General features: G+C 38.2%; 1 protein-coding gene across 1 annotated transcript; it reads left to right on the top strand.

The window, feature by feature from the left end:
• The first annotated feature begins 1463 nt into the window (after positions 1 to 1463).
• iqck (IQ motif containing K) lies at positions 1464 to 27522 on the top strand. Its single transcript, XM_041778169.1, has 9 exons — positions 1464 to 1575; positions 1677 to 1804; positions 2173 to 2299; positions 2379 to 2476; positions 2736 to 2788; positions 2900 to 2977; positions 3500 to 3584; positions 19961 to 20072; positions 26500 to 27522. The coding sequence occupies exons 1-9, from the start codon at positions 1524 to 1526 to the stop codon at positions 26676 to 26678; spliced, it is 912 nt and encodes a 303-aa protein (XP_041634103.1). The 5' UTR covers positions 1464 to 1523; the 3' UTR covers positions 26679 to 27522.
• Positions 27523 to 27847: the final 325 nt, after the last annotated feature.

Here is a 27847-nt window from a genome sequence, read left to right on the forward strand (position 1 = left end):
CCACCTATCATATTTTACCTACCCATAATAAAGGTGGCACCTGGTGCCAAAACTACCAATCCTATCAAAATAAAAGCATTAATGATATCCAATCCACTTAAATTATATATAGCTTATTTTAAGAATGTCTTTTTCAAATTATTTTCTAATTATATTCAAATTAATTGACACTCAGTGATGCATATTGACAAAATGAAAACAAAATTTATTAAGTGTAATGGAAGAGTTGCCTTGTTATTTTGAGTTGATATTGGGTGTGTGGGGGGGGGGCAACACCTGCAGTGAACAGAGCTTTTTGATAGAGCTGTGCATAATGTTCAAATTTACGAACCTCGGAGGAAAGGAGTGGACGCCAGGATATTTGGCTTCATGATGATAAAGACAGTGATCAAATGACAGGGGCAAACAATGATTGTGGTATGACTGGCAAAATAAAAGAAACTTGAGTTGGCAACCAAAGCAGATTAAACCCACCAGAAACTTGAAAAGAACAGATGCTGCACAGTTATTCAAGAATTCAGCTTCTTAATTTGGACCGACTTTTCAGCAGAGAAACGTTGTAATGAACGGGTAAAGGAAATGATTGAAAGACATCTGCTGCCCTCTAGCGTTGAACAAAAGAACGACTTGGACTACACCACGCTAAAAGAATTACAGAGAGCAGAACTGTTGTCACTTGGATTTTACGATATTGATACCTACCTTTAATGGTATTACACCAAAATAACGTGAAGAGATAAAAAAAAATATGTTTGAATCACCAGGTACTTGATGCTGGGAAGCATTCGTAGATAAGAAAGGTCCATTAAGGCTATAATATTCATTATTCGTATATGTAACAAGTCTATTTACCCCTTGTCATATTTCCTCATAAAACTCTATTAAACAACATAGATTGATATTTTACGTCAGCATCATCAATACAATCTGGAAAACCTGAAGGACAAACATAAATCTTTGTAGACAATTAGATAAGCACTTACGTGTGTTATACGAATTTAATTGTAGTTGTGGCTATTTTGTAGGAATCGGTAAAAATATGGGCGAATTCCTTGTCCCCATGATAGCCTACCTTGCATGAAATGTATATAGGTATTTCGTTATATTAGATTACCCATCAATACATGTATATTTCTCATATTTTTATTTATGTCGCAAGACATTTCACCCACATAGCTACAGTAAACAACAACTACCAATGCTAGAGAGCTATAAAATGAGTGAAAAAGAAATACAAACAAAAGGGAAAGTTTGGTTGGAGCCTAAAAACTTTTGCTTGTGAATGACTTTTTTTATAAAATGAAAAATATTTATAATTTAGATATTTTGTCGTGTTTTAATAGATGTTTTCTTTAAGGGATAAACTGTGCCAAATGTAGACAGAAATTAAAATGTATATTTAAAAAACTTTGCTGTTCGGCGTTTCATATTTCCCGTTTTATTTATACCGGAAGTGATTCATACGACTACTTCCTTGGAAACCAGCGGGGCCCTGGCAACCGCTGTATCAACCTGGGTGAGTAATGGCGAAGACACTCGATGCCAAAAAGTCACTTTGGCAACAAGTTTGTGAAGGTAAGCGGTTAAATGATTCAGGTTTAAGTTTTTGTTCGTAGAAACGTCGTAAATAAAATAATAATTAAAAAACTGTTCTTCTTTTTAATGTGTTTTTGAAGAGTATGAAGCTGAGAAGCCCCGCCATCCAGATGATGTGTGGACAGACAACAGCTCAGTGAGCACCCAGATCTCCCAGTACAGTCCCAGTACTCACTCCCCAGTCTTTAATGGACTCACTACAGCCCAGGTTAACATATCCATCAACTTATTCCTTCCTGTTTCTGCTCAGTTTGGATTCTGGCATTGCCTGAAATTTTGACTAGAAGTCGTCAGGATGTCACCGTCATTATTTTCTTCTAGATGTTTTACAGTATTTACTGTCCAGTGAAGAACTGAGGATGAAATTAGACTACAGAATGAATGGGTACAAAATTCCCACAGAAACCCACAAAGATGTTACAGCTGCACAAGAGAAACCAACTTCATATTGAAGTACATGTATTTTATCCACCAATGCTGCTGATTTGTTGAGAGATCTAATCTGTGTCTGTTATGGTCTGTTATGGGTTTCTTGTGCTGCTGTTTTTGCCAGGACTCAATCCTTTGCTTCTTTAGGAGTCTGTGTTTGGTGACCCTATCAGAGACTTTGACCCTCTTCTCGGCCACCTGGCTCTCGCTGGCTACTCTGTGTTAGAAAAGCCTCATCCTTCGTCTGCAGCTGAAAGCACATCCCTATATGCAAGTAAGAGAAGAGAATCCCTGTCTGCAATGACTTTGTTCTTTCTGTCCATCCTTACCATACAACTGTTTGTGTGTGTCAGGTTCTGTGCAGCGGTTTTTGGAGAGGAGAGTGTTTCCGGTGTTGTTGCCTGGACTAGAGGCTTTGCTGAAAGAAGCCCAGAAACATGGCTGTTTTGAGGTCTGAATTACCTCTTGAAAAACTTATTTTAATTTTATCATATATTGTTAAAGTAGCTGTAAAGCTGTCTACCTCAGGTCAGATTTAAATGTTGCATTATTTACCTTATTTTAACTTTAATATTGAGAAATTCCTATTGTTATGTATTATATTTCTTCTTTGATAAATCACTGTTTTTTTCTCATTAATCCAGAGAAAGTAATGTGAAATACCTCCTCTTTGGGATGTATAAAAATGATTACCTTTTCTTGCATTGCAGAGGAAAATCACAGCATTTAACCCATGTCACTTTCTAACTGAGTGGCTTTACAAGTAAGACCCCCCCCCCATAGACATGCATGCACTCATACACTGTCATTTTTCCTCATAAAATCATTTAGATGTCATTTAAAGTTATATTATATCTATTTATCTCCTTTTAAGCCATGACCCAAGCAGGCAGGAACAGATCCCAGTGAGCTTCGATGACATCCCATTTGTGAAGGACTGGCTCAGACTGCAGTAAGTATCTCCTGACCTTGAAGGAGGGCCTGCAGGATGATCAGACTTAGTTTTAACATCCCCTCTGACTGGTCTGATCAAGGCCGCCCATAAGGGGGGATAAAGGGGAGAGCTTTCTGATATCCTTATTTTTTTTTACCTGAATAATAACCTTGCTTTTCAATACAACAAATATCTTTTCATTAACGTGTCCTGTAATACATAGCCATTTTAAAAATGTAAAGCCCCTTTCTTAAAAACAGAATTAAAATGGGTTAAAATGGCAGAAATTGTCAGAAAATGTGGCGAAATGGGATTTTAAAAGTAACAGTGCCAATTTGGGAAGCACTGTTCTAGAATAATATTAATACATAAATTGATTTTGTGTAATTATAACATGAACAAGATTGTCATCTATTTGTGATGTGTCTTCTTATGCTTTTTGAGTAAAGCGCCTTTCTTTTCTGTCTCATCAGACTTTTTCTTCCTCCTGTTTTTTTTAATTTATCTGGTTTAATTTATTTCTTTTCTTGCTTTCCTCAGTCCCAGGCCTCCCCTCCCTCTGTCTCAGCAGCTGAGTGAGGACCAGGCTGCTCTGATGATCCAGGCTTTCTGGAGAGGATACAAGGTACTCTAAATATGACAGGATGCAAAACAGCTAACCAGAAAGCATACAGGACTGTAAAAGGATGTCTTCTTTTTTGCATATTTGTCAAACTAAAATGTTTCACATCATTAGACCAATTTATTTATGGATTAAATATAAATGCTGTTTTAAATGATGATTTTTTTTCTTAAGGGAAAAAAGGCACACAAACCTACTTGGTTCTATGTAATGGCGTAATTGCCCCCTTTGTTTAATTATGAATTAACTGATTACCCACATTTTTTGGATAGCCAAGTTCAATTTCATTCATCACTCCCAGGCCTGATTACTGCCAGACCCTTCAGATCCTGGGAACCCCTTAAATAGAACCTGGCTGACAAAGTGAAGTAGGCTAAAAGATCTCAAATAGCAACACATCATGGCACCATATAAAGACATTCAAGAACAAATTATAGACAAAGCCATTGACATCTATCAGTCTGGAAAGTGATACAAAGCCATTTCCAAGGGGGCTTGGGGGCTCCAGTGAACCACAGTGAGGGCCATTATCCACAAATAGGGAAAACTTAGATCAGTGGTGTACCATCCCAGAAGTGGCCAGTCTAACAAAAATTACTCCAAAAGTGGATTTACCACTCATCCAGGAAGCTAAAAAAAGAACACAGAACAACTAAAGACCTGCAGGCCTCACTTGACTCAGTTAAGGCCAGGGTTCATGATTCAACAATAAGAAAGAGACAAAAATGGCATTCATGGGAGAGTACCAAGGCCAATATCACTGCTGACCGAAAACACAAAACCTTGTCTCACATTTGCCAAAAAACATCTTGATGATCCCTTAGACTTTTAGGAAAATGTTCTGTAGACTGATGAGACAAAAGCTGAACTTTTTTCTTGAAGGTGTGCATCCTGTGAAATTTAGTGTTAAACTAACACAGCATTTCATAAAAGAACATCATGCCAACAGTCAAGCATGGTGATGGTAGTTTGATGGTCTGGGCTGCTTTGCTGTTTCAGGACCTGGACCACTTGCCCACAAAAGTGGCAGACTAAAAGCAATTCTGCAAAGAAGAGTGAGCCAAAACTCCTCCACAGCAATGTGAAAGACTCATTACAAGTTATCACAAATGCTTGCCTGCAGTTGTTGCTGCCAAGGATGGCACAACCAGATATCAGGTTTAGGGGCAATTACTTTTTCATTCAGGGCCAGGTAGGTTTGGATGGCTTTTTCCCTTAATAAACAAATCATTATTAAACTGCATTTTGTATTTTCTCCAATTATCTTTGTCTAATATTATGGAGCTAGTGTATGAAATGCTGACAAGATAATGTACAATATAAGCAGTTAACATGATTGGAAATTAAAGTCTTAGAAAATCCAAATAGATGCTACACCAAAGTCCATCAAAAATGTACACCTTCAACCTGCTCTACAGTATCGAAGCCAGTGCTGGGACTATATTTTGATAGTGAATAATGAAGGAACCCCCACAAACCACAGTGATCCATGCTGCCTTAGACTGCACCAGTGTTTCCTTTAGGACACAATAAGCACCATGCTGCATGTGCATTGGCCCAAAGTTTGATCTTGTTGTATAATCCCATCTAGCTGAAAAGCCTCTCTTCCATGAGGAACGCAGTTTCATTCAGCAGCTCGATTATGTCATCGGTGATGTCGGGCTTTAATTCCTTCCTGTGTGGGCGTTGGAGTGCTCTGTGCAGTGATATAAATAGACATAAACAGACACTACCGGAGGCAAACGGCAGAGGTTTTGCTTCACACGCAGATAAACCTCGTGTCTGGTGTGGTGTGAGGATGAAAGCAAAGGTTAGGCTATTGTTCCTCTCTACAGAAGCTCTTATTTTAAAGTTCTGCTGTACAAACTGTAAGAGCAAATAAGTCTTGTGTGCAAATATGTCAAGATCTAAAAACATAGCGATGAATTTCTGAATGCTTGCATGAAATACAATTTTGCATGCATGCACTCATGAGTCCACATCTAGGTTTGAACTACTTGTGCACCAGCAGGGGGCAACCTCCCCTTTTTTCCTTGCAGTAAGAAGATGGAATCATACTCCTCTGCTCCCATAGGGTGGCAGCAGTGAGCCAGTTGACCTCAGTGTGCAGAGAGCGGTTCACCAGGGCCACTGATAGCACTGCAGCCCAGCACCCAGAGGGGTTCACAGGCAGAGACAAAGCCAGAAAGAAACAGTGGTGAGAGGACAGGATGATGTATCTGAAAGGATTAAGCTCAGGCTATGTTAGGAATATTTTTAGATTTATGCATGGATAGCAGAAAGGAGGAAAAGGAAAGATGATTATTAAGAATAATGGGGCTGGGATGATATGCATTTGTCCTGAGGGGATTTTGTCATGATTTTTGGGTATTGTTTACATTTATATAAGGATTTTATTAGCATTATGATTCAATAACATAAAATATTGAAGTTTTCTTTTTCCTTTTTAAGCCAAAACAACAGCCAAACTACATAAGTTGAGGGACTCATGAGTACTATTTCCAAAAACAAGGCACATCAAATGTCAGTCAGTCATTGCTTTATCATCTTCTGCAAAAGTACTGCAAAAGGTGTATGTTCCTAACTGGATGCTAGATCAAACTTCGTACTCCTGTTGACAAATACCCTACGTAATCGTTGTAGAGCACTCTGTTCACAGAAAGTCTAGAAAGCCTGAATATCACCTGGACTTTTTGTCTTGAAAAGGTTATAAAACATCAACTCTGTGGAGCACAGTCAAGCTCTAAACATCCCTTTTTCAGGACACCCTGGGCTTCAAGAATGTGTGCTTCAGTAATGTCACCTGAATTTAAAAAAGTTATGGAACTATAAAGACCACAGAAAAGAGTCGGTGGGAATTAAAACTCAAAGATGTTTATGTGTGACACACAGTAGACAATGATGACTAAGACTTTTTTAGACAGACTTGTTCGCCTGTCTCTTGGGACCATAAAGCAAAAACACAATCATTCTGCGTGAAAGAGTCTTCAAAGTATTCACATATTTACCCAAAAACTTGAGCTTTTTTATTTTGGCTGATTATCCCCCATTATTTAAAGCAGTTCCTGCAGAGACACAGAGGGACACATCACAGCCTCCCTGTCTCTTTCTTTCGATGATGAGCTATGAGCTGCTAAGTGTAAAAACATGAACTGTGTGGCAAAGCATGTTGTGATAAAGAGTCTTCCTTTGGTTGTCACAGCCCGTGTGACATCCATTGTAGGGAAACAATATGGTGGCTAATGCTAAGCTAGTGGTGGAAACGGTAGAAAATGGATTTTTGAAAGGATAAAAGGATGTTCAATATCAGATTTACTGGTGTGGATTTAATGTTTAAATGCCCCAGAAAGTCACCCAACTTCCGGCCTTACAGGACAAGCTACGGAGGCTACAAAGGGTTACAAAGGCATAGATGGCATCATTAGAACAGCAAAACAGAGGGCTTCCAAAGGAAAAAATAGAGCGATTTATGGTTCATAAGTTGTTAAAACCCTTTAATACCTGGTGTGTCGTCAGGGACACTTTTGGACAAGCATGCTTTGCATAACAGTAATTATGCGACGGTTTTTGCATTAGGAAAAATTAAAATGTATTTTGAAAGCTGAGAATTTGTGCTGGACAGCCAGCATGTGGTTATGACGGTAATTTCACCTTTCTGACTAAAACAGTAACATTTAATTCACTTTTTTGTTTTTCTTCATTTTAAACTGTTAAAAAAACTTGTTTTGCTTGCAGTAAATTGTAAATAACTGCCAGATATTGAAAGTTCTAGGTATTCTGGAAATATGAGCAAGTGCATGTACTCACAGGACATTTTCTGGGCCTTTTATGGTAAAAATAAGAAAAAGAGGCTCGTTTTGAGGCTCAGGTGTAAAAGAGTTAACTTTTTTTAACCTGTCTCCTCTTGTTTACAATGTCAGCCTCAGGAGGTTAAAGAGACAGATGTTAACAAGCACCAATTCAGTGGATAACTTCACTCATGGTGCAAAAGCATCTAATATCAAAAACAACAATTATCCTCCAGAAACATGAGCAGAGGAAGCCAAACAGTGACCAGTGCACAACAGACAACATCTAAAGACATCTCCACAGCAGGGGTTGCTACGGTGCAGATTGGAATCTGCTGGTAGATCTTTGAAGTAGATCTTTAGTTTTCAGCTGTTGAAGTAATCACACTGTTGCAAATGTGTTGTAGATGTGCATACATTGTTCCAGACTTATTCTGATGTTTTATGCAAAACAGTATTTGAAATTTTATGTATTTTGTCTTGTATTAGACCAGGGGGTCCTAAACTGTTCAGTGCAAAGGATCCCTGTTATAACCTATTTAGCTATAAGTTGGTCAAAGAAACAGGACATGTGAATTTTAATATTCATTGATTAAGTATATCTAAAGGACATCTATATTTAGGATTTTAATTGCACAAATACTGTTATTAGTTGATTTTTTTTTTGTTTTGTTTTGTTTTGTTTTATCTTTCCCCATTTCCTTTCAAGTTCTTGCAGCCTGCATTGAAATAAAATGCATTAGGGCTGCATAAATTGTTCAACAAAAAAGTTTGCATTTTCAAAATGTTTTAGATGCATTTATTTCTTTCAGGAACTCATTAATGTGATCAACATGGAAATGTAAATCTTTAATAAGAACAGGAATGAAGTAAGACAAGGTGGGTAAAGCTAAATCTTTATTACATCAACTGTAAAGAAAAAAATGCTGTCTTCATCTCTGTGGCTGTGCAGGTAGAGCCTGTGTTCTCTGGTAACCTCATGGTGGATCTGTAGTTGGAAAAGGTTGGTGACCACTGCTCTGCAGATTTGGACTAATACTGTCAAATAACTCCAACACTGAAGGCCATTTAACTGAAAGTGTAGTTAGAATCACTCTTTAGAAGTTTAAATCAACTCTTAAATCTGTTACGCTAAAAATCCAACACTCTGGTTTTTGCTGTGTGGTTTTGCAGCAGAGAGCTGCTGAGGTGATCGCTGATTAATGTTTGCATGACAGCATTAATAATAACGAGCCCTCTCCTATTCACCATGACTGGTTTGCATGCAACATTAGTACAGTTATCTTTTTGCAGTTCCCCTGAAAGCAGATAACCAAAAATGAATATATGAAGGTTAGATCAAAACTCTGAGATCCACCTGGTGCTTGAAAGTCTTTCCTTAAAAACCTGAATGTTACATAAGCTCATAACAGTCTGAGAGAATGATGCAGGATGACAGAGTTACATTTATTCAAACTGATTTTTCTTTACCTATAACCTGATAGACTCAGGGCAGTGAACAAACAAGGCATGCATCATCTCCTTCATCTGCTCTCGTCTCACATCAGCCTGTATTTTTTAGGTGAATATGATGACAACCATTGATCTTAGCAAAAAAAGGTGATTTTTAAAATATTCCCTTGAAAAATGTCATTACTTTGCTATATCCATTTTCTTAAGGAATGCAAGAAAAGTGAAAGAAATGACGACTATGAAGGCGGCTCAATCAGGGTACAAAGCTGAGTGAAGGCCTCTGAGGATCATCATTTATTCAGCATACACAGGACAGGGATATTTTTGGTAGTCACAAAGTCCTCGCTGTGTCACGGCTGTCGTTACCTCGACTGGAGAGACAAAAACTGTTAACAGCTCATTGGGCAGACGAGCAGGGACAGAGACTTTAGCACAAAGAGTCAGCCGTGCAGCACTAATGCACTGTAAAACTTTATTTGTGTCTGTGTGAGTCTGCCGGTGTGTTGGATTAGCATTTATTGTCTCACATCATAAATCTGATCTGACGACGCTCTCGTTATGAAATCTTAGCTTACAGATTTAATACCTAAGTGAGCAATGACGAGAGATATTTCATCTTAATCAGCCTGAGTGAAAGATTTTTAAATACTTGAAAATACTTTTGAGGTTTTATACAAGTCTAATAGGATTATGGGATTTAGCTCTGGAGAAACTCATTTGACTTGATGAATATGAGTTTGTTGTTTGATACCTTTAAACTGTTGTAATTTATAAAAAGCAACATTCTTATAATTATGATCAGAAATCCCTGTTTTGTCAATAAACCCCACTCTCCTCAACCACTCCCCCATGTTTCCCCGCACTCTTACACCCTCTGCTGTTACATAACCCGCCTGACGCAGCGCTGACTGCAGAGTATGTGTGTTGGTAAGAAAGACAGACTGAGGGCCAGGAAGCAGAGAAGGAGGGTATTTTTGTAGATTGGAGCTTTATCCCTCCATTATTAATGTGATTCATTTGAACATATTGAGGACGGAGAAAGAGCAGCGGTACAGCCCGTACCCACACAAACGCACACATCTAAGGCCAAGACGATGCAATTGTCTGTTGTAACTCTCACAACTATAAAGAGATGATGGGTCTAAACATATTACATAATCTTCTTTAGACTGTGTGCCTCAGCCTCGCTCTAATCCATTCATCCATGCCTGCTACTGTAATGTACACATATGTACATGCACACTCTGCTGATTACTACCACTTCCCAGGCTCTCTCAAGCCTATTAGCTGAGCTGCAGTAATGTAGCTACTGTGTAATAAATAGGCAGTGCAATTAGGCAGTCGATAGTGGGGATTTGTGGTGGAGCTGTGTAGCAGGATTTCATTATGATCTTTTCCAGTGTCTCTATTTCAAGATTTATGAAGCTGACACTCTGCAGATGGCCTTTTCCTAGCCTTAGAGCGTCACTCAGTGTGTTTACATGCAGAGAAAGTTGTTGTTCTTGCTCAAACTAGACTTATAAAATACATGTAAACATGATAGTCCTACTAAATTATTACTAAGTTGCTAATATTCTACAACCCACATTCCAAAAAAAGTTGTGTTGTGTGTACAATAAAAGTAAAAAGAGAATGCAGTGATTTTTATTCCCATATTTTATTCACAATAAGAAAATACAATGTTTTAAATTCTTATGCATAGACTCTTTTTGTTCATTTTTTCCTAGTCTAGATAATTAGCAGTCAATGGGAGTTTTCATTCCTCAACAATAACATTGTAATCTACATTTTACTTGACAAGATTACCAGTGATGATAATGGCACTTTTTGCAAAATAATGTAAAATGCAGTGTTCCAAATTATTATGTAAAACTGAGCCTCAAAACACAAAACAGTCTCTAACGGACTAAAAAAATCTGTCGTAATTTTTTTTGCACTGGGTGACATTTTTTCTCAAATCAAAGCTATTTCAATCAAAAACGTCTTTACAGATCCAGTTCCATATCAACATTGGAGCCCTTCTTTGAGATCACCTTTACAACTTTCTCCCCCATTGAACTTGTAAGTCCATGTATAGTTTCTGCCTGCATTTCCTTTGATAATGCCAGAATTGCTCCCAGAGATGCTGTTTTGAGGTAAACTATCGTCCACCCTCATAGAGCTTCCTTAAGGATGCTCCACAGGTTCTTAATAGAGCTGAGATCAGGTGATGATGGTGGCCACACCATAATTTTTTCCCTTTATGTCCATAGCAGCCAAGAACAAACAGCCAATGTCTTTTTTGCAGCATGGGATGGTGCGTTGTCTTGTATGAAAATGATTTTAACTCAAAAGGCATGGTTCTTCTTTTTATACTATGGCAGGAAATGGGCTGTTTAGGAATGCCACATATTTTGCTGAGTTCATTCTGACACCTTGAGGCACCTTAAAGGGGCCTACCAACTCACTCCAGGCTTAAGCATCAATCCATCACCTCCTTGCTGATGTTGCAGCCTGGACATGTTGGCCATCCACCAACCATCCAGAACTCCATCAATCTGGACCATCCAGTGCAGCATGGCGTTCATCATATATTAATAAAACTGTTCAAAAATAAGGCTTCATATATTTTACCAATCTGCAAAAAATGCATTTGAAAATTGTGAAACAATTTCAGAAAAATGTTCTTCAGTGTAAAATTGTGAAGACTTTAACACCCCACCATCTATTATACATATCATCAAAAAAATGAGAGAATCTGGAGGAATCTCTGTTCACAAGGGGCAAAACCAAAGCTTGTGATCTTCACCGCCCTATATCTCTGATATAATCTGAATGATAAGTCATCTAAAAATGTCATGCTGTGAAGTGACAGTGTTAACCATCGTACTACCACACAGCCATAGTTGTTCAGTAGATACAAAACTACTTCAAACAGTAGCTTAGCCTCCTTAAGCTTATCATTGCTTAGCTAGGCTTAGTGTAGCTCATCTGGGCTTAGCTAAGCTTAGCTTAGTTTAGCTTAATTTAGCTCAGCTTCACATTAAGACATGAGTTTGAGGGTTGCACCTAATAAGGATCTAAGTCTTTTAGGGTTAAAGGAGACATGTCAGGAAGTTAATGGAACTGACTCTCTAAAAAAAACCCAACTGATAAGCAAATAGACCTTAGACTCTTTGTGACAGAAAGATTGCATGTTTTACACCTGCTGTTTTTTTCCAAGTTAAAATTTGTCAAAACTGCTCTGTAAGACTGAACAGAAGAAGGTTGTTAAAAAATTTAGTTAACTTAAAAATCCAAAACCGTTATTCAAGCTCTATTTTTCTGAATTGACTGAACATATTCTTAGTTTTAAGTAAACAGTACTCATTCTTCGTTGTATTCACATTATTTGACAATCATTCCATAATAATATATCATACTTTTCCCAGAATGCCTTTGGGGATTCAACACTTTAGCACCATGGGTGAAGTTACTTACTCAGTTAGAGGAGTCCTGACTGTGGGGTTCATCCTTGGCATGACAAAGTTAGGTAATTAAACTCAGTTGAAGAGGAGTCTTCAGGCAAAGTGCACCTTTCAGCCTTTTACTGTAAGACTAAAGAGTTGGAAATTGCTAAAGAAAAATTTGTTCTGGTGTTATTAAGATCGGAAACAGCTAATTCATTTCCTGAATTGGTTGGGCATAAAATTTACTTTAAGTGAACTGGACTCAATCACTTAAAGTTTTTTTTTGTAATTGTACTCAAATTATTTGACAATCATTCCTAAATCTGCAGCATTTCCCAGAATGCCTTTGGGCATTAGACACTTTTGCATCATAAGTGAAGTTACTGACTCAGTTAGAGAAGTCTCACCTGTAGGGAGGAGCCATGATATACTGTAGTATCCTGAACATCATGGAAGAGGACTTCCTGGTTCATTTGCGCCTTCCCATTATTGTCACTGGTTGTCACTTAAGTTGACCTACATAGGCATAAATGTTCAAGATTAAAGTACATGATAAGAATTAGTGAAATTTGCACTAGAGGAAGGAGAGTGTAGTTTAAATGAAAAAAGTTAAGTTGGCTTTCATGTGGAGTGTTTTTTGCAAACTACAAGCGTTTTTTGATGTGTTTTGCACTGAGGAGAGGCTCCGGTCTAGACACTCTGACATAAGCCCAGATCAGTGGAGGGCTGCAGTGATGGTTGTCCTTCTGGATCTTCACACAGGATCTCTGGAGCTCAGTCGGAATGACCGTCGGGTTCTTGGTCACCTCTCTTACTGAGGCCCTTCTCCTTTGATTGCTCAGTTGGCTGGACAGCCAGATCTTGGAGGAGTCCTGGTTGTTGAATAATGGAGGCCACTGTGCTCTTGCGGATCTTCAGTTCCTTTGACCTCATGTCTTAGTTTTTCTCTGAACTGTGAGGCCTTCTATGGAGAGGTTTGTGCCTTTCCAAATCATGTCCAGTCAGATTCATTGGACTTAAATCCAGGCGTAGAAACATCTCAGCAAAGATCTAGCATAATGGGAGGAACCTGAGCTAAGTTTCAAGTGTTTTTGCGAAGGGTCTGAATACTTATGTCTATCTGGCCATATAGGCTACTTAGAGTTCATTTCAGGGCTCAGTCTGAAGTTTCATCTTCATTTTCATGATTAGCCACTCTGTTGGAAAGCAGATTGAGAGGGTTGAATGGACATATATCTGATAGTTCTAGAGCCAGTTAAACTTTAGCAGATCAACATCTATTTCTTCACAATCTAAGATTGTTCTGTCAAGCACTGCTACCTATACTTTATGCTAACTGATATTTGACTTTTGTTTCTCATATAATACACAAAAAGCTGAAGTTTTAGGGTCTATCCTTTCATTTTGTTGACATCTTTGAATTGCTTGTCAATATGTATCTTTGATTATCTAAGGACGGCCTTCTTAATCCAAGAGTCTCAGTTATTGTCACAAAGTGGGACACTGAGAGTAGCTTACTGTGTTTACTCGTCTTGACATAAACTAATCGAGCTGTTTGAAAGACTCTTACACACTCTCACCCAGAGAGCTGCATAGAAGTAGGTCTGAGATTCCAGCTCAATGATCTGGGAACAGTGGTACATGAATGGCTTGAATTGAGGTCCACAGTTGAGACAGTGATGGGCCAAGCAGTGACACTCATGCAGAAAATATGTCAAAGGCACTCAGGACACACAGTAGCCAATGGCTCTGCTTTGTCCTCACTTTCCCCTTGTATCAGGATTAGATGCATCTATAAAGAAGGGAGTATTTTTTATCAAACTGGTATAGTCACATTGATACTACTTATTCTGCATGGATCTATAAATGCATTGATTAGATCTCAGGTTCCTTTGCTGTTTAAGCATCGATGAAGGCATCAGTCAACAAAAACATGAAGGCTCAGCTTCTGAAGCTCAGCTTTTATGCAGCCTGTCAGTGTTTCTGCTGATGTGACTGCAGCCGCTTCTTCCAAACAGAAACTATTGTGCTGCTGCAGCGTGTGAGACCGGGAGAGGAGCTCAGTCACACAGGCAGCTTTGCACAAAAAAGGCAGGCAGCATGAAAGGCCGTGCAGTGGGATTGAAACGAGTGTGAGAAGAAAACTGTGAGCACATTTTTGTGGGAATGTAGTGAGTGTGGGGTGTTCTGCTGTGATGTGGGTGGTGTCAGCTTTGAGTGACTGGGGAGGATGAAGACCTTGTTTTTTGTAATTTCAAACCTTAACCTTTACGGTTTTCAGCAGTCCATTTTGATTTTTTGAGCATGAATATGGATTTTTTTTTTTACCTGACTGCCTAAAACGGCATGATTCCCAAAATAATAAACTAAATGTGTTTTAATGTAAATTAGACATAAATGACTTTAAATGACAAAAATCTTAAATCTCTGGGTGATAAACATGTGCTTCATAAATCATTACCAAAAAGGGTCAGTTTTGACCCAAAAAAACCACAACAATTGTGATTATTTACTGCCTTTTAAATGCATTATATGCAATGCCTATAAAAAGGGCTCACCTCCTTGGATGTTTTATCCTTTTATCAGTTTTATAAATCAATCATGGTGAAGATAATTTGGATTTTTTGACAAAAAATATTGTAAAAAAAATACTCTCTGTCAAATTGGAAACAGATTACTGCAAAGTAATGTCAATCAAACAAAAATACATAACGTAGAGTAAGTGATATAATAAATATTCACCCTCTTCATGTCAGTATTTAGATGCACGTTTGCCTGCAATCACAGCACTGAGCCTGTGTGGACAGGTCTCAATCAGGCTTGCACATCAGAACTCTACAATTTTTCTCCATTCTTCTTTGCAAACCTGCTGATGATGGGCGCCAGCTTAGCTCAGTTGTCAAAGTGGACACCCATGTGGTCCTGGATGCGCTGAGATCACAGTTTTAGTGCTGTTTAGTACATGTCTTCCACCACTCTCTCTCCCATGTTTCCTGTCTCTCTTCAGCTGTTTTATTGTGATAAAGGCAATAATGCAACCCCCCCCCCCCAACAAATGTTTAAAAAAATATTGCTCAAGCTCTGTCAGGTTGCACAAGGATCAGTTAGTGAACAGCACTTGTCAAGTCAGGCCACAAATCTCTATTGGATTAAAGGTCTGGGCTTTGACTCGGCCACTCCAGAACATTCATCTTGTCTAAAGGTCACATATTATGCAAAATACACTTTTTCTGGCTTTTCTAACAAAAATATGTGCCCCTGGCCTGTCCACAATCCCCCCACAAGAATCAGAAAAATCTACTCCCTCCCTCGCATCTCTTTCGCCACCTTTCAGAAAATCTGTGCTAAAACAATATGTTCTCAGATTTTCGCCTCATGATGTCATGTGGGGAGTTAGCCACGCCCCTAGGTTCGGTTGGCTTGGAAGTTCTGCCCTCCTCTCTGTCGCTGTCAGCTGAGGGGAGGATCAAGAGAACCACATCCATTAAGCCACATCCATTTCCTGAGAGGGGCGTGGTCAGGGGTGGAGTCAGACTGCTCAGTAACATTTAGATGCCAAAAAAGCTCGTTCTGAGCAGGGCTGAAACAGAGGGGGTTTTTAGACATCCAAAAGTCCAATACTGGAGTGTTTTTTCAGCAACAAACTTCATAGGCATGTATCAGTGACCTCTGAGAACAATACAAACTTGTCTAAAAGGGGTAAAATATGTGACCTTAAAAACATTTTTGTGTAGCTTTCGCTGTAGACTCTGGGTCATTGTCTTTCATCCAGGAATTTTTATATTTTGCCACATTTTTTTTACCCTCTACCTTTAACAGCATTCCAGGGCTTGCTGCCTAGAAGCATCCCCACAGCATGTTGCTGCCACCACCATGCTTTTCAGTGGGAATAGTGTGTTTGGTGTCTGCAAAATATGGCGTCTTGTCTGATGGCTATAAAGCACCATTTTGGTCTCATTAGACCAAAGAACTTTCTTTCACTGGACCATGGAGACTCCAACATGCCTTTTTGCAAACTCCAGTCAAGATTTAATGAGGTTTTTTTTTCCAACATCTCTGAGTTGCTTGGAGTCTTCTTTTGTTTTCATGGTGTAATGGTAGCCAGGAATACTGATTAACAAGTGAGTGGACCTTCCAGAAACAGGTGTCACTTGAGACACATTCACTGCCTTCAGGTGATCCTCCTTTCACTAACTGTGAGGCTACTAGCACTAACTGGCTGGACCAATCACTTACACACACGCAATCACTTATTTTACATTACATATTCAGGGAATTTTTTTTGTGGGAAAAAAAGCCAGCCTACATTGACCATGATTTATGTACAACATCAACAACATGATAAAACATCTAAGGGGGTGGATACTTCTCATAGCATCTCTATGTTTTGATTGTAATGCTGTATAATGCATGTGAATATATGCAGGCTTGCATGTCCTACTAAGCTTTCTAATCACTAATCCTTACTCTCATGCATACTCACAATAAATGACTCACAAGCACCTAAACAGGCTCAGTGACAAGGACCATTACAGCAACAAGATGCTGTATTATCAAAGGCATAGTAATGATTCAGAGTAGTGGGATTAGATGTGATGCATTATTTTGTGATGTAATTCTGATTCAAATGTAGAAATGTTCTCTAACAGCACACAGAGTCCTCTATACACACAGTCAAAATAATACAGCGCCTCTGCTAATCAGCTGTGTTGATGCACACAGACGTGCTTCAAAACTCTCATGCATTCACATTCATCTCAGCTCTTTGTCCACAACTGCCATGCAGCACCCTGTGCAAAACATGTATATTTAAAAAGCCAGCTTTCCAAGAACTGAGATTCTTACTTCTTTCCTGTGTCACATTAAAAAGCATCGCCTCAGGGGACCAATGGCCATCGAGCATTTCCACCATTTAGCAATAGAAAAAGAAGCAGAGGTATGAGGTTTCTGCAGGACACCAATTGAGAGTGACACAAAGTAGAAATGGCCACACAGACACAAATAGACGCACACAAGAGATGGTGAGCAAACACAACAGTCTCCAACCCCCCCATCACCCCTTCTGACCCTCACCCCTCATTTCCATTTGTATGGTTTGCTCCCATCAGCAGAGGGGCTGCTGCAGCGCTGTGACACCCGCTAAATTAACTATTGAAACCGGCTAGTCTAACCCATTCCTCCACCCATCGCCAGGCTTATATAACGGCTCCACTTTCATACCCACTGCTAACAGCAACACCATTGTGGCCATTAAAGCAGGCACTTGGAGAAAGTTTGCTTCCAATTGAGAGGGAGGAGAAAGAGGAAAACGAGCCTGGAGAGCAGAGTGATGGATAAAAGAAGACCAAAGAGTAAGGTGTTGTTAGAGGGAGGAGAGAGAGGGCAAGGTTAGAGGAAGCTGAGGCACAGATAGAGAGGGAGTCACAGCAGTAGGAGGATATAAAGAAAGAGAAATCATGGAGCTCTTGGGGAATATTCCCTATTTTCATAAATCAGTGAGACTGTTTAGTAATATCTCAGTAAAGCAAGCAGCTTTAACACATGCACACAACACAACTACAGGGGTTTCCTCAGAGAGCAAAAGCATGCAGGCAGAGAGAGAAACCAAAGTCAGCTTCATATGACCCATTTACCCACCTATGTGAATACACGGGGTTGAACATCTTGACATGCTTCATTACCATCAATAATAATGGCTTTGGCTCTCTGCAGAAGGGACCGTTCAGACATACTCTACACAGTTGCTCATTTTACAGTACATATTACAATAGCAGATTAAGATTTAAACACTGACACAAAATAGTTTTGAAGTACAAACCCATTCCATAAAAGTTGGGGTACTGTGCAAAATGTAAATATAAACAGAATTCAGGCATTTGCATCTCATAAACCCATATTTTATTCATAGTAGATGGCATATCACATGTTGAAACTGAGACATTTTACAATTTCATGAGCTCATTTTGAATTTGATGGCAGCTTCACAACTCAAAAAGTAGGGATGGGGCAACAAAAGGCTGGAAAAGTAAGTGGTACCAATGAAAAACAGTCTGTTGGTAACATGACTGGGTGTAAAAGGAGCATTTTTGAGAGGCAGAGTCCCTCTGAAGTAATGTAGGTAAGAGGTTCACCAATTAGCAAAAAACTACATCTGAAAACTGTAGATCTATTTCAAAAAGTCTCCTCAATGTAACACTGTGAAGACTTTGAATATCTCACCATCTTCAGTGCTAATATCTACAAATGATTCAGTGCACAAGGGACAAGGCTGGATACTAGGGGTCTACCAGGTGGCACTGCATTAAAAATAAGCATCATTCTGTTCTGGAAATCTGCATGGGCTCAGGAACACTTCCATAAATAAATAATCATCTGTCAACATGAGTGGCATCGCCATCCTCAAATTTGAGTTAAAGCTGTGTCATGCAAAGAAGAAGCCATATGTGAACACAAGCTAGAAACGCTGTCTTCTCTGCTTAACAATTCATTTAAAACAGACTGAGGCAAAATGGAAAACTGTTCTGTGGTCAGATAAAGCAAAATTTGAAATTCTTGTTGGAAACCATGGGTGCCATGTCCTGTGGACTAAAGAGGAGAGGAACCATCCAGCTTGTTATCATTGTGTACTTCAAAAGCCTGCATCTCTGATAGTATGGGGTTGCATTAGTGCTTAAAGCATGGGCAGCTTACACATTTGGAAAGGCACTATCAAAGCTGGAAAGTCTATGGAGGTTTTAAAGCAACATATGCTCCCATCCAAAAACGTCTCCTTCAGGGAAGGCTTTGCAAGACAATGCTAAACCACATACCACATCCGTCAGAGTCCAGGTGCTGGTGTGGCCCATCTGCAGTCCAGGCCTTTCACCAGTAGAAAACAATTGACAAATCTTATAACACAAATTGACACAAAGAAGACCCCAGACTTTTGAGCTACTAGAATCCTACATCAGACAAGAATGGGACAACATTCCTCTCCAAAAACTACAGCAGCTGGTCTCCTCACTTTTCAGACATTTACAGACTGTGTTAAAAGAAGAGGGAATGCTACACAATGGTAACATGACCCTGTCCCTACTTTTCTGGGATGTGTTGCTGCCATCAAATTCAAAATGAGACAATATTTTTCATGAAATAGTTCTCAGTTTCAACATCCGTTATGTGGTTTATGTGAATAAAATACGGGTTCATGAGATTTGCAAATCATTGCATTCTGTTTTTGTTTTTTTTTTTTACATTTTACATAGTGCCCCAACTTTTTTTGGGATCAAAGTTGTACAAAACTAGAGCTACTGCCAATGCATCCTCAAGCAATACAACTGCATAACACTGAAGTTACAGTTCAGTTAGGAACACTCTTGTCATATATTTTACCATTTTATTGCAAAATTGATCCACAGTTTTACTTGTCAGAGATAGTAGCATGAATCTGAATATGAGGATGCAACAAGCTTTATGCTGTAAAGAAGGAGGCTGGGGTGGAGGAGGTCAAGCTTTGCTAGCAGCAGCAGCAGCATGGTGCATCAGCATTAATGCAAGCAGGGATGAGTAAGAATTACGTCATGTTTAGATACACCGCTGTGCTGAGAGAAAGAGCTGTGATTGGCTGTGAGAGCTTAGAGGCATAATTAGGATCAGCTGATCACAGCTGGACGTATGACTACTGTGTCCTTTATAAACTAATAAACTGTCTGTTTGTGTCTGTGTGCTGTAGATCAGGGCCCGCCCAGATGTGCAGGAGCTGCGCCTGTGGCAGAAAGAACTGAGAGAGACCCGGGACATTAGCAAAACTGTGGAGCGGTTCTGGGCCCAGCAGGAGAGCAGAGGTGAGATCACATACAGAATTATATTTTTTTACTAAATGGAAGTTCTCAGCTCACCAGGAACACAACACCATAAATCTTGAGTTCTCTCCTTTGGTCATAACACGTTTTACATCCTCGTGAATAAGCCTCAATGCAGCCTATACAGAACTACACTCACTGGTATACACATGCAGGTACATCAGCTGCTGCACAGTACAGTCAGACACCACAGTGGCACACACAACTTCAGGGATACAGTATTCATCTGAACTGAGCTTTGAAGTGAAAGAGCAATGAGGATTTGTGACACAGAGAAAGAATGAGGGCAGACGCAGAGATAGAGAAAGAAGAAAGAGACAGTGGAAGTGAGTGGGGAGGAGAGAGAAGAGATTGCTAGTGAAGGAGAGAAAGTAAATGTCTGCAGGGCTTAGGGCGTGTTTGTGTGGCTGAGAGATACAGCAGAGGACAGGGATACATGTGAAGACAGACAGGAGATACAAAGTGAGGAGGAGGGCAGTGACGACGGACAGAGAGACAAATAAAATGATAAAGTGAGTCCAGGCCTTTGATTGAATGTCTGCTGCCTGAATCTGTGCCTGTGTTTGTTTGTACTGTATGCCAACATGAAAGAAAGAGCCGAGCAGCTGGGAATGCAGGCCCCTGTCCAGGATGATTTACTGGCTTTAGAGCTCAATGAGAGTGTCAAAACTTTGTCCTTGAACGCACGCCTGCACAAAGTGGCAAACAGCATTAACAGCATTACTTTTATCAGAGCTTTATTGAAAGACAGAGGTCTTTATATGAGCATTTTAGTTCATGGACAGCTGTCTGGTCAACATTATAGACTGCATTACAGCCCATTCAGAAAGTATTCAGACCTTTACTCTTTCAGTTTTGTTATGTTGCAGGCTGATGCTACAATCATTCAAATTCATTATTATTATTGTTTTATTATTACCTCTATTTTGACTTCTTATCTCAAAATTTTGAATCATTATAATGACTTTTATCTCATAATTAAAACTTTTTCTCATCATATAACTATGGTGACTTGACTTTTATGATATTATTATGACATCTCAGAATGTCTACTTTTTATCTCATAATTTTGACCTTCTGTGTCATGGCTTTAACTTTGATCTTATAATTTTGACTTTTTTATCTAAAAACAAATTTAAGTCACTATTTCGGGATCGTGACTTTTGATCTGATATATTGACCTTTTATCCCAACATTGTGTTTTTTTTATCTCTTTATCATGACTTTGTATCTCACAGTAATAACTTCCCAAATTTTTTTCTTCTTAATATCATAATTATGGCTTTTTAAATCTCATATTTTTAACTTTTATCTAATTTTTAATTTTTTATAATCTTTCAAAATGTAATTTGTCTTTTTTGTGATGGAATGATTTTTTTAATCTAATTATTACGACTTTTTAATCCTCCAATCTCATATTATTATCATTTAATTTTTTCTTTTAATCTCATATATATGACTTTATCATAATTATGACAATCTTGAGATTCTGGAGATAGTTTATCTGAAATTTTAATGTTTTATTTCATAATTTGAATCTCATACGTTTGATTTTTTTTTTTGTTCAATTTGACTTATATACAATCATTTTGACATCTTATCTCAAAATGTTGACTTTGATCTCACTATTTTGACTTTTTAATATAAAAGATTTGACTCACTATTTCAGAATTTTGACTTTTAATGTGATGATATTGACTTTTCATCCCAGCACTTTGTCTTTTGACCTTATAAACATGGTTTTGTATCCCAAACTAAGAACTTCCCAGTTTTTTTTTTCTTTTTTAATCTCATAACTATGGTTTATTAAGTCATTTAATAGTACATTTGATATTTATTTATTTATTTTTAATTTTATATTGTAATTATTTTATTTATTTATTTATTGGTAGTGATTGTTAATATCCAGCCTTTTCCTTTTTGTCACAATTTTACATTTTATCATATAATTTTGACTTTAATCCTATAATTCTGACTTTTTATCTTACATTTAGGGCTTTTACGTGTAATTCTGACATTTTATTCCCATAATTTAGACTTTTTATCTATCAATACTGACTCTTAATATCCTAGTGTCTACATTTTATTCACAATTTTGACTATAATTTAGACTCTGATCCCATAATGCGGACACTATAGCTCATAATTTTGACTTTTACCTTATAACTTTGTCTTTAATCTCATGATTCTGACTTTTTGTCTCATATTTAGGATTTTTTAACCATAATTTTGACATTTTAATTCTATAATATGGGATATTTATTTATCAATAGTGACTTTTAACATCCTAGTGTCTACTTTTCATGTCACAGTTTTAACTTTTATCTTATACATTTTATCTTTTTATCTCAAGATGATGACTTTACTTTCCATCTCATAATTTTCATTTATGATCTCATGATTATTGATTGCTCTCTTTCATTTTTTACCTTTTATGTCATAATAAAGACTCATTCATAACTCTTTCTTTCAATTTAAAAACATTTTAATAATAACTTACCTTAAATATTTGTACTTTTCCTCAATGGCAGAAATTTGCTCCCATTCCTTTCCATGAACTATTCTGACCTGGGTCATTATTAAACCAGGCTTTAGACCTGATTATTTCTGCAATAATAACAGGGAAATGTGTCTTCCTCAAAGGGGTACTTGAGGATCTGCAGGTTTAGCTTTGGTTTCAGTGTTTGACACTAGAGGTCATGGCTTAGAACAGATGTTTGTGTGGCAGGGAAAAAATTCAAGGTCAGCGGCTTAGTGACATAAATGGATGCACAGAATCTGATACTACCCAAAATTCCAGGATTTCAAAGATTATTTTAACCTCTAAATGACAACAATACTGATCTACAGCAGGTAAAGGAGTTGAGACCAGATCAGATAGTTTTTTTATTCACTGTCACATATGACAGAATTAACGTTCGGCCACTTTTGCCAGTGAATGTAGCATAGCTGGGTGTCGTGTCACCTCACAAACAATGTCACCGTCATAAACACACACCGACACATTCCTCACAACAAAGAGGCTCACTGCAGCGGTGCTGGGCTTATGAGCATTCCTCCACAGACTCACTGGGCTGCTGCTAACTGCTGCTACTGCTGCTGCACCACTACTGCTGACCCGACAGTACAGCAGGAGGGGGGGGCCTGGGGAGGTGTTTGTGTGGGAGCCAGCCCAGGCCGTCTCAGCTGAAAGCCATTTCTGACTTTTCAAGAGAGTCTGAAATGGCTGAGGATTGGAGGGAGCCAGAGGTGTGTGAGTTAGAGGAGGAGCAAGACTGATGCTGAAGTTGCAGTTTGTTTGCTGCTTTATCCTGTTGTTGTTTGTACGTGATAAAGCAGGCACTCCCCTCCAGCACAGACAGAGAAATGACCCATGTTTGGGTCTTTGGTAGAGAGAGGATGGCTTCAAGACAGAGAGAGAGAGAGAGAGAGAGAGGGATTATTTAGGGAAGCCGCCTCTCTCCAGTAAACACGCCCTTTAAGTCGATCCGGCAACAGCTGCACTCATCTCATCTGACCCGAGGAGACCAGCATGCGATACCTCTTCTGCCATTCCAAATTTCACAGTCTGAAATCAGAATTAGTCAGAGACAAGGAGAAAAACAAAAGCTGAGAGAGCAGAGGAACTGAGAGGGCGGGCACATGGTGATACCTCAGGGTCACAGGGTCACAGTTTATTTGGCAGGTGTCGCTTTCAGCAGCTCATGAATCACCAAGGCTGTCCTTGACTCTAGGCGGACATGTTGGATGTTTACTTTTAGTCCAAGTGAGGCCAGAGCAGAGGAGTGAGTTGTAGGTTTATGATGCTGTCATGGTGTACTATAGCATTACACAGTGTCGTTACAGTCTTTCATTATGGAGTCTTATACATATTAAATTAACCCTCTGTTGGCTGTCTGATTGGTCCACTGTCCCAGAGAACCCCCATCACAGGAACCAGCTTCTTGCAAACAAACTTCCCCCCAGGCCAAGTCTTTTCAGGGTGGACGATGAAACTGTGACTTTAATTTAGGTGCTTTATTTAGATTAATATTTTATTTGTTTAGAAATTTGACTTTTAATTTAAGAATTTCAAATATTTCCCATGTTTATGGATATCTCAATTTATTCCCAATTTTAATCTCATATTTCACATTTTTTATCCCATAATTCTGACATTTATTTTAGAATTATAATCACCTTCTCTCATAACTATGAATTTTGATATTTGATCAAATTATTTTAACATTCAATCTCAAAAATGTAATTTTTTATCTCATTTTTGGCTTAAAATCTTGTAATGATTACTTGTTTCCATAATGTTAATATTTTTCCATAATAATGACATTTTTTATTTCATGATTTCCTCTTTTTTATTTCATAAACTTGTCTTCTAAACTTTTCATCTTATTTTTTTTTTTTTACTCTAAGCAATTGATGTTTGTAACAAGAATTTTCCAAAATTGTGACTTTTTATCTTATAGTGAAGTTTTTTTCTATCTGCTATTATTTTTTTTATCTTATTTTTAGATTACCATCTCAAAATAATGACTTTATCCCCTAATTTTGTATCTTTTAAATTATTATGACTTCCCCCCATATTCACAACTCTTTATATTACAATTTCTTCTTTTTGTTTCACAACTCTGACGTTTATGTCATAAATTTGACTTGAAATTTCATTATTCGACTTTTGATGACATTATTTTGGTTTTATATCTTAAAGTTTTGACCTTTCATCTGTTTTTCATGATTTCTTTTATCTCAGAATCCTAAAATAATCTCATTTTTTTTCAACTCATGATAAGTAAAATCATAAATTTCATCTTCTAATTCCATCTCATTTTTGAATCAATATTTTTTTTTTTACAAAATTACAAAATATATTTGACTGTCTCATTATTTCCTTTTCACAATAATGACTTTTTTAATTTCTTAAGTAGGACTTTTGAACTCACTGTTTTCATATAATCTCAAGATTAGACCTTTTTTATTTCACAATTGACTCTTCATAATGATGACTTTTTTCTCATTATTTTGTCATTAAATCTCAACGTATGACTTTTGATCTCATTAAAATTTCCTTTTATCTCACATGTCACCTTTAAATCTCAAAATTCTGACTTCTTTCTCACAATTATGCCTTTTATCTCATAATTTTGTCTCATAATTATGACTTTATATCTCATAATTAAGCTTTTTTTTTATCTCACAGTTGACTCTTTGTCATAATGATGACTTTCTTCTTATTGTTTTGTCCCTAAATCTCAGAATTATGACATTTTATGTCATAATTTTGTCTTTTAACCTCGCAATTATGACTTTTAATCTTACAGTTATGAATTTCTTCTTACAATTAGGCCTTTTAATCTCATGATTTAGTTTTTTCAATCTCACATTTTTCACTTTATATTTCACAATGAAGTCTTTTGATTTCATTGTTGTGTCTTTTAATCTTACTATTTGCCATTTCATAAATATTACTTTATATTGTTGTTTTGTCTTTTAATCTCACAATTAGGACTTTTTTTTATCTCATCATTAGAACTTGTCTTTTTATCACATGACTTTTTCTATCTCATAGTCATAACTCAAACCAAAATCTGAAACTGAGCGTAACAGCACTATTTATTGTTTGTATAATCCATGTTATAGGACACACCTGGGCAACAGCACACACCTGTCAGTGCATGTTCCAGTACTTCTGCTCACCTAACATTAGTAACAACAGTAATGCTATCTTCTAAGTTGTGAATCAGATCCTGGAAATTAAAGCTGAGGTTGGTCTCTTGTCTACAGCAAAAATAAAGAAACTGGCCTCACTGTTCTAATACTTTTAAAAGGGGAGAGTATATCATGTACCATGGAGATGTGAGACAGTCTATATGGCATGTGGTGTTAGACATCTACGTAACAGCAACCGACTCCCTGCATCACATTTTGAAGCAGAGAAATGAACTTCTGAGTTTCATAAAGGTACTCAGAAGCTCCAGCAGGGCTCGAACTGATGCTGCAGATGGTCTGAGTAATAAAAATGTAATTAACACTTTTCAAAACCTCACTTAGAACCAGTACAGCAGTCATTAGGACATAAACAGAGCAGAACCTTCACTATTAGCATCATTTCGAGTCTGTCTCTTGCTCCTGTTTGCCATATTCAGCAGTTAATTCATCACAGCCTTACTCCCATAATGTCAAAGTAAGAGCCTTTTAGCAGCGGGTAAAAAAGGCAACACAATAGCCTTGCAGCTGAGGCTGAGTCATAGTTTGTCACTCAGGTTCATTGTCTTAAACCCAGGCCTTAAAAATATTTTGCTCTGTTAAAAATTATCAGGTATAACAACTTCACAAATGTCACAGTTTTGTCAAAATAAATGAGTCTTTAACAAAGAAATCTGCTCATGGTCCTGGTTTTCTTGTCCGTCTCCAGTCGGCTCTTCGATGACAGATCTTCCGGAGAGCCTTCAGCCTGGCAACTCAGACGTGTCCATCCAGGTTGTGTCCCCCAGCCCCCAAAGCACTGTGGCCCACACCCCCACTGCCCAGATGACCCCGGAGGCCGGTGAGTGGCTGATGACCCCCAGCCTGCTGACGCCCTGCCCAAAATGACCTCGCGGACTGATTATGTTTCTGTACGCAAGCCTGACAAATCCCCAACTCCATCTTTACCAGGAAGTGACGACCTCAGCCTTCTATTAACTGAAATCACTGCTGTGTACAAGGTTTGTGTGGTGTTTAAAGGCTATTACACTCTGTTAGGTTGATGTCAAAGTGACCAAAGTGATCTGTCAAACACGCCATTAAAAACGCCTGTAACCAGTAAGATACGGCCATGTGGGGATTTATGGTCTGAGATCCGTGTCTAATTAGTTGATTGCTTTCATTGCCTTTTTGATGGATCACTTCCCTTTACGAGTCTCACCCGACAAATGAACAGCATGCAGCACGGTTCACATATTATACTGCTGGGAAAAAAGGCCTCCAGTAACCGACTTCATATTTCCTCTCAGCCCCTCCAGCTGAAAGCTCACTGGACGATTAGCAGCTACTTCCTTCCCTTGTCATGTCTGTTTTCCCCTGTAATACATATCACACTGAAGAGGTTGGAGCATTTGTGTTCAAGGCAGGAGCTGAGGTCAGACTGAAAGGTGACCCTGCATGCATTGCAGCACCCTATGTCAGGGAAACAGAATATGAAAAAGAAGTTTAATCAGAGCTGGCTGACAGGTGATCGACAGAAACTCTGACCAAGCAGGAAAAGGAAATCCAATGATCTCCATTGATCTTTCTATTTCACGACATGCTAAAATAGCTCAGTTCTAATCAATCAGTCCTGAGAAACTGATGAGGATGAACATAGCAGTGGTGGTCTCAGAATGTTTCAGTGTCCGAATTCTAAAAAAGTTGGGACACAGTGTAAAATGTAAATAAAAACAGAACGCAATGATTTACAAATTTCATAAACTCATATTTGATTCACAACAGAAAATAAACAACATATCAGGTTTATCATTTAATGAAAAATATTGGCTCATTATGAATTTTAATGGCAGCAACACATCTCAAAAAAGTAGGGACAGGGCCTTCTGCCCACAGAACAGTTTACCATTTTGCCTCAGTCCATTTTAAATGAGCTTTGGCCCAGAGAAGACGGTGGTGTTTCTGGATTGTGTTCACATTAGGCTTCTTCTTTGCATGATACATGATGCTACAGTGAACTGTGTGGACAAACAATGATTTATGGAGTTGACCTGAGCCCATGCAGTGATTTCCAGTTA

This window comes from Cheilinus undulatus, linkage group 21 (assembly GCF_018320785.1).
Source record: "Cheilinus undulatus linkage group 21, ASM1832078v1, whole genome shotgun sequence".
Taxonomy (NCBI): domain Eukaryota; kingdom Metazoa; phylum Chordata; class Actinopteri; order Labriformes; family Labridae; genus Cheilinus; species Cheilinus undulatus.

What these genes read in the sequence shown, in the direction of transcription:
- iqck (XM_041778169.1), top strand. Translation starts at nt 1,524, where the DNA reads ATGGCGAAGACACTCGATGCCAAAAAGTCACTTTGGCAACAAGTTTGT. An exon ending in AAGGACTGGCTCAGACTGCA is followed by an intron (nt 2,978 to 3,499) that starts GTAAGTATCTCC and finishes TGCTTTCCTCAG; the next exon opens with TCCCAGGCCTCCCCTCCCTC. An exon ending in GGCCCAGCAGGAGAGCAGAG is followed by an intron (nt 20,073 to 26,499) that starts GTGAGATCACAT and finishes GTCCGTCTCCAG; the next exon opens with TCGGCTCTTCGATGACAGAT.